The sequence below is a fragment of the Lepidochelys olivacea genome (assembly GCF_965140295.1).
Source record: "Lepidochelys olivacea isolate rLepOli2 genome assembly, chromosome: 3".
Classification (NCBI taxonomy): Eukaryota; Metazoa; Chordata; order Testudines; family Cheloniidae; genus Lepidochelys; species Lepidochelys olivacea.
Genome location: NC_140413.1, coordinates 211,130,673 through 211,141,917, shown reverse-complemented (window position 1 = coordinate 211,141,917; position 11,245 = coordinate 211,130,673). Strand labels below are relative to the sequence as shown.

Here is an 11,245-nt window from a genome sequence, read left to right as displayed (position 1 = left end):
ACAGAGACCTCTTCCCAGAGTTTTGAGGTTTGACAAGGGTATTTTTTTTGCGGGTGGGGGAACAGTTGGACCTGATCAGCTGAATTTTCTGAAAATTCAGGCCCAGGGTTGAAGTCAGGGGGGCTCAGTATTTAGGGAGGGATGCTGTGATTTTCCTCCTCAGAAGGGTTGATGTATGATTTAACTAGGAGAGGCATGAGGAAAGCGGCCTGCTCTGGACAATGTGGGGGTGTCGTCACGCCTGCAAACCCCCCATTGCACGGCCCTGGCAGGGAAACGTGGGTGCTAAGGAGGGCTGAAGAACCCTGGGTTGACATTTTCTCTTCTGGTGGTCTCCGTAGCTGCCCTGTGGGAGGGGCAGGGAGGGTAGGGGTGGCCACACGCAGCACCCGGTGCAGGGGTGGCAGGTCTGGGGGGGGGAGGGGAGGGGATGGAAGAGCAGCCTGCGTTGCCCCACGTGCCCAGACCCGGGAAGGGATCTTCCCTCGCGCTGCCTGTGGAGGCCTAGATACCACCCCCACAGTGCCCGCTTGCCCCCACTCAAGATGGCCGCCGTGGGCTTGTGCCCGCTTGCCCCCACTCAAGATGGCCGCCGTGGGCTTGTGCCCGCTTGCCCCCACTCAAGATGGCCGCCGTGGGCTCGCTAGCCATCTTTGGTGTGGGCAGGAGAAGCTGGGGCCACCCCCTGCGCCCCTAGCGACGGGCCGTGCCGTCACGTGGTCTCCCCGCCGCCTCTGATTGGCGGGGGCGGGCCGCGGCCTCGCCGCTGCCGGTGCGATGTAGGGAAGGGCCGGGGCTGAGCTCGGGGACAGGAGCCGCCGCCCCCGGTGCTGCCGGCGAGAGACGGGGCCGCGGGATGAGAAAGCGGAACGAGGCCGTCACGCTGGAGCACGAGCGCCCCGCCGGCCCGCCCGAGCCGGGCTGCAGCCTGAGGCGCGGCCTGCGCCTGGCCGGCGCCGCGAGCGCGCGGCCCCCCGGGGAGCCGGCCATGAAGCGGCCGCTCGGCAGGTGAGGGCGGCCCCGCGTCCCTGCGGCGCCCCGGGCGAGCCCGGCCCCGGCGGCCCCCTGGTGGCGAGCCTGAGCCGAACCCCGCATCACCTGCCGCGGGGGCCGGGGAGTCCCAGGCCGGGCCGCTGCGGAGCCGGCGGGCCCCGGGGATGGGCGGGTACCGGGCTGCGGCTGGGGGCGCAGGGGCCCTTGCCCCCGGGGTCCGTTTATAAACCCCCGCGCTCGGGCGGACTCCGGCCTGGCCGGGCTCTGCTGCCTGGGGGCGCGTCCCCCTCCCTCCCCCCCTCCCCCCCCGCCGCGCGCCCCTTGGGGCGCGTCCCCCTCCCTCCCCCCCTCCCCCCCCCCGCCGCGCGCCCCTTGGGGCGCGTCCCCCTCCCTCCCCCCCTCCCCCCCCCCGCCGCGCGCCCCTTGGGGCGCGTCCCCCTCCCTCCCCCCCCCCGCCGCGCGCCCCTTGGGGCGCGTCCCCCTCCCTCCCCCCCCCCGCCGCGCGCCCCTTGGGGCGCGTCCCCCTCCCTCCCCCCCCCCGCCGCGCGCCCCTTGGGGCGTCCCCCCCCCGCGTCTCTCCGCGGCCGCCAGTGGCCGGACCCGCGCTGGGAGTCTCCTCCCAAAAGCCGAGGCCTGTCGGGGAGCAGGGCGATGGCGATCTGTCGGAAGAAGCCCGGACCTCCCCGAGAAAGGGGATGGTTTTCTACCAGCTGACCCGCGCTCAGGGAGGGGGTGGCCGGGGGGGAAAGGGTTGGTGCTGTTGTTGAGTTCTGGGAGTGAAAGAAAATAAACCGGTTGAGAGTCATCCTTCCCAAAGGCATAGCCACGCGCCACACAGTCCATATGGAAAAATACCACTGCAAAGTGAGGTTTTTGTATTATGTCTACGAACAAACAGATCTTCCTGATCTCCCCCGCAAAAGGGGTGAAGTGCAATGCTGTCCTGTAATAGGCAATACGCTTATCAATGAGAACTTTATTGATGCATCTTTTCCCTTCAGTTTATCTTTTGTAAATGCCCAAAGGTATTTTATAATTGAGACAAGAACTTTGTGGTTTGGGTTGCTGCAGCCAGATTGTATTTATGAAGGATAAAACCACCCTGTAAAACGTTGAGTGCCTCTTGGAATCCTACAGATTATCCTTCTCTTCTGTTGCCTAATTACCAGATAAAGTTTTCATTTATCTATTTTAAAAAGTTATTTTTGTTTAGTCATTTCTCTATACTGAGGCAAGCTTTTGTGCTGTTTCTGCAAATTTTGGTTTGAACACTGTCGATGAAAGAGGTCTTAAAAGAGAAAATACTTATTGGTGGCATTTTTGCTTAAATTTATGACCTACAGCTAACAGGTGGAGCTGCTGTCAACACTGTGGTACATTAGCACAAGTATTTGATGATGGAGGATGGCATTCATTTGATCTTGCTTCGGATTGAATAACTGCACAGTTGATCAGCTTCCCTTAGTTTTCTATTTGTGTAACAATTTTCAAATCTAATCTATGTCAGAATAGATTACTTTAAAAACAAGTGTTAAATAAATGACAGGTCAATTCCAGCAAGTCTGGTTTTGGTGACTCTCTAAAACAGGACATTTTGGGGCAACATCTGGGAGATTAAAAAAAATAGTTTTTTATTGCATTACCTATTAAATAATACAGTATTGTTAATTGATATTCATTTTTTTCTGGGCTCAAATTGTCAATGTACTGTAATGTTTATACTATACAGATTAATTTATATAAATTGTTTTGGAGAGGGATGTTGAAGGAAACTGCAAGTTTTGGCAGCTGGATGGGGGACATTTAAGGTTTCTGGAATCTAGAAAGGTGTGTCAGACAGTTTGGTATTGTGGGATAAGCATATTAGCAGTATGTTCCTGATTAAGTAGTCATCGGTGAAATAGTTCATGACCACCAAAATGTTAGTGATAGATTTCGGAGTCAGAATGATTTTGGAGGAGAATGGGGAAGTCTGCATTTCTCAGAATTCTTGTCTTGGGCCTGGTCTATACTAGAGTTAGGTTGAAGGAAGCCGCCTTAAGTTGACCTGTTAATGTATGTGTCCACAATACTGGGTCCTTTATGCCGACTTAAATTGCCTCTAATGTCAACTTCTGTAATCCACCTCTGCGAGAGGCGCCACGCTTAATTAGATTTTCATGGGTCGACTGTGAGGTAGTGCAGACGCAGCATTGTGTAATTCGACTTAATTGGCCTCTAGGTGGTGTACCACAATGCTCGTCTGTGACCGCTCTGGAGATCATTCTCAACTCTGCTGCACTGCAGCCAGGTACACAGGAAACAGACCCTCCCCTGCTAAAGCCCCGGGAATTTTTGATTTCCCATTTCCTGTTTGATCAGCATTGGGAATGTGCCAGCTTGAACACAGCTGATCATGGAGACTACACGCCCCAAATGCGCTCCAGCCTGGTCTGCAGAGGACGTGATGGATCTCATTGCTGTGTGGGGAGAAGAGTCTGTGGAGACAGAGCTCCAATCCAACAGAAGAAACACTGCGATCTATGCGAAGATCGCTCGTGGAATGAGGGAGAAGGGCTACATGAGGGACGGACAGCAGTGCAGCGTGAACATAAAAGAACTTCGCCAAGCGTACCAGAAGGCAAGGGAGGCAAACAGTCATTCTGGTGCTGAACCCCTCACATGCCGGTTTTACAGCGAGCTGCATGCGATTCTTGGGGGTGACCTTACCGGTACCCCCACAAGCAACGTGGACACCTCACAGGTGTGAGTCTAGGACAACAGGGAGAACGATATGGTGGATGAGAAGGAGGAGGAGAATGGGAGACAGGCGAGTGGTGGATCCAGTCTCCCTAAGAGCCAGGAAATATTTTTAACCCTGGAGCCCTGTGGGTCGTAGGACATCATGGTGGCTGACTGTGATGTCGGGGAAGGCACCTCTGGGGAGTGTACAGTTACAATCAAAGTCCAATTAAACTTTAGCGGGCACACACGTTCTGTGGTATTGCATGTTTACTGTGAAGAAAAAGCAAAGTTCTGTGGTTCTCAGTTTACGAGAGGCTGCTCCAGCTACACCCCCGGAAAAGACTTTTTATGTGGACTGGGATAGCTTGGGAATCCTCCATGGATATCTCTAGGAAACTTTCATGGAGGTACTCTGCAATCCTTTGCAGAAGGTTTCTGGGCAGGGCAGTCTTATTTCTTGGACATTTTCCCACACAACTGCTGAATTAATTTGCTGGCATCATTGTGGTAACAGCATAGCAATATAAGGACCAGCATCTCCTTCCTTTTTGCCTCTGTTACTCTCAGGAGACTGATTTCCCCTAGGTGACCCTATGTGATACGGGGGAAGTTCTCATTAAAAGTGCACTTACAAGAATAGGGCGGGGAAGCATGGAGACCCACCCCACCCCCCACATTCCGGATCGCCAAACCACACGGCCGCTAATGTGCCTTTACTATGCTCAGCATAGGTCAGTAAGTAATTTAATGGCTGATATTCTCACCACCTGTGAGATTCCGTAATTTGGGAGTGAAAACGTTCCCCCCTCCGCCCTGTTTGTAAACAGCTTCCTTTGGTGCTATGGGAAGGGGCAATTGTTCGACTAGCTACCTCTGCTCCCAACATGAGCATGCCATAAACTTCATTAAAAGTGTGGTCACCTATGACTCGGGGTCGTGGTGGGGGCGCTACTCGCCATGGCTGGCACAGTGAACCGTTGCGGGTTCAGATTATGGCTTGCACCTAGTGAAATAAGTTTTGTTAATGAAAATGTCCTTGCTATGGAAACATTTTATGCATGTACAATGGTACCTTTTTTCCCATGACTGACAGCTGGAAATGTGTCCTTTGGCGTGTCATCAACATCTGAAAGCCAACTTTAGCTGATTAGAAGGAGGAAAAAGAGAACGCGGGAGGACATGTTCACCGAGATAATGAACGCCTCTGGGACAGCTGACACAGAACTGAGAGAATGGAGGATTTCATTGTCTGAGAAGTTAGACGTGGACATGGAGAGCAGAAAAGCTTCCCGTGAGTGTGCGGTGCAGGATGAGATGCTTCGGATTATGTGGGACCAATCAGACATTGAGGAGTCTGGGTGAACTGCAGGAACAGAAGCAGGAGAGTAGAGACCCTGGTGGTCAGCCAGCATCACCTGGTGCAGAATCCCCCTACCCCAAACGTTCCATGAAGTGTGGGCAAAAAGTCCATTATCCCTTTCACTTAACTCAGGGGTAGGGTACAAGGAACAGAAGGCGCCCATTCACGGACCTTTGATGGTCTAGAATGTGGTGTTATGTTACACTGCTGAAAATGTTTCTCCTGTTCCAGCTTCATAACCCCTTTTCCCCAAAGCTAACTTTTTTTGTTCTCCCTCTTTATTTATGTTTGCTAAATAAAGTAAATGGATTTGAGAAATAAATGTTATTTATTGAATAGAAGCAGTGGGCGTTGGCATGGGGTTGGCTTTACAGGGACCATGATACAAGCCCAGGTGAAGCTTTGGGAATACACAATGCAGACAAGCAGCTCACATAACTGTGACTTATTATTGAAACGGCTTTTCAAAGCCTTGTGGATATGCAGCGCTCCTTGCTATACTCTTCTTATTGCCCTGGTGTCTGGCTGCTCAAAAATGGCTGCCATGTGATCTGCCTCAATTGTCCACTCCTGTGGAAAATTCCCCCCTTTTTTTCCACAGACATTATGGAGCAGGCAGCTATAACCATGCGGATTTTCTCTTCACTGAGGTCCAACCTTGTTAAGTTCTCCAGCATCCTTTCAAACAACCAAAGGCACATTCAACCACCGTTTTGCACTTGCTGATCCTATAGTCGAGCCGTTCCTTGCTGCTATCCAGACAGCCGGTGTATGGCTTCATGAGCTATGCGAGCAAGGGGTAGGTTGTGTCCCCCAGGATAACTACAGGCATCTCAATGTCATCAGTGTTCATTTTGTGGTCTGGAAGGAAAGTCCCAGATTGCAGCTTTTTGAACAGACCCCAGTTCCTAAAGATGTGCCCATCATGAACCTTTCCCGACCATCCTACGTTGATGTTGGTGAAACGCCCCCTGTGATTCACCAGCGCTTGCAGCACCATTGAAAAGAATCCCTTTCGGTTTTATGTACTCTTTTTGGCAAGGTGGTCTGGTGCCAAGAGGGGGATATGTGTGCCATCTATTGCCCCACCGCAATTAGGGAACCCCATCGCGGCAAAACCATCCACTATGTCCTGCACATTTATCAGACTCACTACCCTTCACAGCAGAAGTCAATTAATGACCCTGCACACTTGAAGCACAGCAGCTCCCATGGTTGATTTACCTACTCCAAATTAATTCCCTACTGCCCAGTAACTGTCTGGCAGTGCAAGCTTCCAAATAGTGATCTCTACTCGCTTCTCCACTGTCAGAGCAGCTCTCATTTTTGTGTTGCTGAACTGCAGGGCAGGGGAAAGCTCTGCACAGAGTTCCTGGAAGGTGGCCTTCCACATTCGAAAGTTCTGCAGCCACTGCTCGTCATCCCAGACCTGCAAAACGGTGCAGTCCCACCAGTCAGTGCTTGTTTCGTGGGGCCAGAAATGGCACTCAACAGAGTGCAGCTGCTCTGTGACTGCCAGCAGCAACTCTGAATTGTTTTTTTTTTTTTTTTTTTCCCAATGGCTTGCAGCAGGGCTGCTTGCAGGACATCGCTATGTTCCGCGTGGTGGACCCTACTTTGGCTCTGGAGGTACTGCAAGAGAAGGCGCGAGGTGTTTGAGATGCTCACGGCAAGAGTGCACAACTGAGAAAGCTCTGTGCTTCTGGGGTTATGGCATATGCATAGGGTTTTAAGGCACGAAAACCACGGGGTTGTTTGCCACTGATATGAGGGAGGGAGGACAGTGCATCATGGGATGCCGACGCAATGTTCCCATTCTCCCCTGCGACAGTGTTTTGGTCCCATGAGGCATTGCACAAACTTCCCAAAACACACTACAGCAAGTTGCACGTTAGGATAGCTACCCATGATGCACTGTTTTGTGCATTGATGCAGGCGTTGCTAGTGAGGACATATTCCATCGAGATAATGAGTGTGGTGTGGTCACACGCGATCGACTTAATTAACTCGGAGGCTTGAGGTCGAATTAGTCTACTTAATTTTGTAGTGTAGGCAAGCCCTTAGTCTGTCTGCAGACTCAGAAAAACAATACGTTGGTTAGACTAAGTTAATGTTTTTAACCTTTCTTGCATAAACACTAAAGATCTTTACTTTTAAAATAATAGCTTAGACTGTTGCTCAACTCTGCAGCGAAGGGTGACCCTGTGGCTGATCCTATGATTCTGGAATGCACTAGACTGTGACGGTCATGCCAGTTGTGTGTGTTTACAGTGCTAGTGAATGGTGACTTCAAAGTAGTAGCAGAGTGTTAGCCTGGGCTTCCCAAACAGGATTCTCTGCATTTAAGGTTGCTCAAGTGCACGTCTTCAGAGCAACATAAGCACTAAACAGCAAAGTAATCATAAATTTAGGTAACATTTGCAGAATACAGTACCAATCTACAAGGAGTAGCCTACCACCTTCAGTATGTTAGATCACACTAGTAACGTTTCTGTCCCTCTGTTTCAGTTCATGCTGCCACCCAGTGTGCATACATCCCAGAATGGAGAATCACACTGAAGTGCACAAACATCTGTTTAATTAGCTATTTTGTTGTAGCATATTATGAGTATACATTTGAAAATGGTTGTGTACTTTTGGATAAGATTTGTGTGGTTTGGTTGTATATTGTAGTTGTGACTTTTTTTAGTGGTAATGTAGATGTTGCTTTTCAGAAGGTAAGAAATAAGTGTATGGAATCAGTGCTTGAATTCTTTGTCTGGTATATGGAAATACTAAAACTCTAAATATTATACAGTCACATTTTCAGAAATGTTCACTAATTTTATGGACCTCCAATTCCTGTGTTCCTACCTTGAGAAATTTTCAGCCTTTCTGAAAATCAATCAATTTCTTCTCAGTTCAGGCACAAAAAATTAGTGAATGATTTTGAAAACAGTAGCCATAATTATTAAATATAGCATTGGAACATTCAGGTGTAGGTTGTGCTATGCTCTGAGTTCTTGGTATCTCTCTATGTACAAAAGGTCTCATAATTTTAACTTTAAGATCTAAACTACTTCCACTGCTGGCTGGTTTAAAAGCAGGATCTTCAAGACTGCTGAAGATTGGTATGTTACAAAACAATTTTTGTCCCCACCCCTTTAAAAATGTAAATAACACTGATAAAGCAATATAGTGATAACTTACAAAGTGTGGACTTGATTCTTCTGAATCCAAATTGTATTGGAGATTAGAAACAATTTTAGAAGTGTTAAGCAAAAGCACCACTTAATTTTAAACCATCAGAAATCAAAGAAATGTTATGCTTTTAAAATGGTCACTTGATTCTCTTGTCAAATATCCTTCTCTGTTGTTCCTTTATTTTGTTTTTATTAGGATGGTAATTTCAGAGTGCTTCCTGTCTGAGTTAATAATCAGAACCTGAGCTTAATAAATGGTTGAGGAATTTCACTTGGGTGGTAATCTTATTGTGGGCTAATAGGAAGGCCTTTAACTTAATATTATCAAATCTTAATTTAAAAAATAAGATTAAAAAATGCTACAATTGCTTCCTCCCGTACCCCAACCAAAATTGTCTGTCAAACTGCTGAAATAAATATATAAAACATATTTTTAAACAATTGCCTTTCCTCTCTTCTCTCCTCCCATGTTTCTCAAATGTGGGGAACAGTGTGTGAGAGAGACCCAGAATGACGAATACAAAAATTGTTCGTAAAGGAAACTTACACCCTGTGGGATGCATTCCTTCAGTGTAAATAACTGTCTTTAGCTTCTGTTTCATGATTATTTCTGATGTAGATACATTCTAATAATGAGTGGACACCACATATGTGTGAACTTTGGGATTGAAGTGAAGGATATTTGAGCGAGGTGTCACATCCTGTTGCACTTATCATAATTGGAAGGCGGAAAGGGCATTCTTCATCCATCCCTCACTCCCAGTTCTCTTCCTTATGAATGGTATTTGGGAAACAGGTATCAGTGGTCATTTGGCCAAAATTTCGACAATTTAGTTTTGTACTACCCTCTGATTTTCTTTTTCAAAGCTTTGTGTAATTTGAGTATTTAAAATGACATTGGCAACTTGAATTTTTTGGAGCAGACTAATTTAACATTAATTTTTCTGATAATACTTCTAAATTTTTAAATTTAAAAAAAATTAAAGGCTTTTCAGGTTCCCTCTCCTGTGTTTGTGAGGGTCTTTTGGGTGGGTCTAAAAGCAATGCCTCTAAACAGGCATGGGCCACACCCTCTCCCCCTTCTTTTTATGTATATGCTTGCCTTTTGCCTCTTCAGTTTCAGCTTTACTGCTGCTACTAGGAAACACCCTCTTGCTGAGCCGGGGGAAGAACACACACATGAGCTCTCTCCAGAACAGGGCATGAGTAATATTGTCAGGTTAGTTTGTAGGACAGAAAGTGCAAATGACCATCAACAAAGCTGTGCCACTGATTATACACGGTGCTGTCAAATACAGAGTAAACAAACTGGAAATATTTTTTTTCTTTCATGTAGAGTTGTGTTAGGTGTTTCTTGTGACATAGTAAGTATAACGTTTTCAGATGGAAACAGGATTTTCAAGTTAAATGTTTAATTGTTGACACCAGCTACGTAAGTGCATCTCTTTTGAACTGTGACTGCTTTTAAGATCAGCACATACTTTACTCCTGGGGGAATTCTGCACCACTGCGCAATGCAGAATTTTGCAGAAATTAACATTGTGCACGCAGCATTTCCTTTCTCCCACAGAAATGTGCTGCTGTACCCAGCAGAGCCCAGCTCATGCATAGAAGACACTGCCAACGGGGGGAGGACGGAAGAGGGAGGGAGCTAAAGGGTTCCTGACAGCTGCAGTTCCCAGCATGCCCTGAGGGAAGGAGACAGCAACGCGCAGGAAACTCCATGCAAGCCTGGGACTGAGCATCAGGCTGTTTCTCCCTCTGGATCCCTGGGCTCTGGGGGTGAGGGGGATGAGTGTTTTGGCAAGGGGGGGGCCCTGCAGCTGGGCTCTGGGGGAGAGGGGGTGCAGGTGCTTGGCCCCCCGGCTGGGCTCTGGGAGGGGGAAAGGGGGCAGAGAAACAGGAACTGGGTTGTCATAGGGGAACTTTCTACTTCTGGGGGAATTTTTGTGTGTGTCTGTATTGTTAGACGTACTTGCTGACAGGTATTTTGAAATAAAAAAAATAATTGAAACTGGCGTAATTATTTAGCATTATTTTGACAAATAACATTTGCAGAATTTTAAAATATCGTGCACAGAATTTTTAATTTTTTGGCACAGAATGTCCTCAGGAGTAATACTTCTCCAATACGTTCATCTGGAGGGGTGATGAGTGCCCATTAAGGCTGAGATTCTGGTATGCCCTTTCTCCTTTAAGGTTCCTTCTAACTCTCATATCAGTGAATCTTCACCAAAGTATTACTGACCTATTTTCTTGTTTTGTTTTCCTCAAACTCTTCTAAAAATTTGGGATTAAACTAAAGAGGGGTAATTTCAGGGGCATTTGGTTTTGTTTTGGTGAAATTTGGGCTTATAAGGGGAAAATTGACCAGAATAACTATTCTATAATAACGCCTTGTGTGGACACTCTTGTTCCAGAATAAGTCTCCACAGGGGGAGTTATTCCAGAACAGCTATAACACTTTAAATACACCCTGCCTTACTGTGGAGCAAGTTCCTCATGTAGACAAGCCCTAACTCTTCATCAAGTATGGAAGAGCTTCTGTAAGAGGGCTTGAAAAATCCACTTACAAGTTGCGAGTAGGAAACTTTTTTCTCCCTGGAGGAAGGGGAGCCTAAGCCTCCATCATCTGCAGAACTAGCTTTCACTTAGAAACAAATCCAAGTCCTCTTCCATAATCTTCTGGCACTTAAAGTTATGAAAAAAGCTTTCCAAACATGAATAAAAGCTATGTTGTTTGCTAAAGCTTGTGACAGACAGCTATCCAGTGTTACTGTTGTTCAGAGCTTTCCTGCGTCCCAGCAGAGTTAAAATAAAATGCTCTGGTTAATTTCACAGCTGATTTGGCAGTAGTAAAGCTTAAAATCATGTCAGTTTTGTTTTGCTGCTGTTTAGGAAAGATGTGAACATCAGCAGAGACGGTCACTGGAGCTGTTGATGGGTTTGTAAGGGCTTAAATGGAAGCTGGAGTACTGGTAAATTG

The 11,245-nt window shown here is 47.6% G+C and overlaps 1 protein-coding gene across 1 annotated transcript in view; it reads left to right on the top strand.

Moving 5' to 3' along the window:
- The first annotated feature begins 738 nt into the window (after window positions 1-738).
- The window catches only part of ABHD12 (abhydrolase domain containing 12, lysophospholipase), a 51,101-nt gene continuing 40,594 nt past the window's right edge, over window positions 739-11,245 (top strand). The window contains exon 1 of the mRNA XM_084622933.1: window positions 739-1,008. Within this exon, the coding sequence (XP_084479059.1) occupies window positions 857-1,008 (152 nt within the window). The 5' untranslated portion in view covers window positions 739-856. The remainder of the gene's footprint in view (window positions 1,009-11,245) is intronic.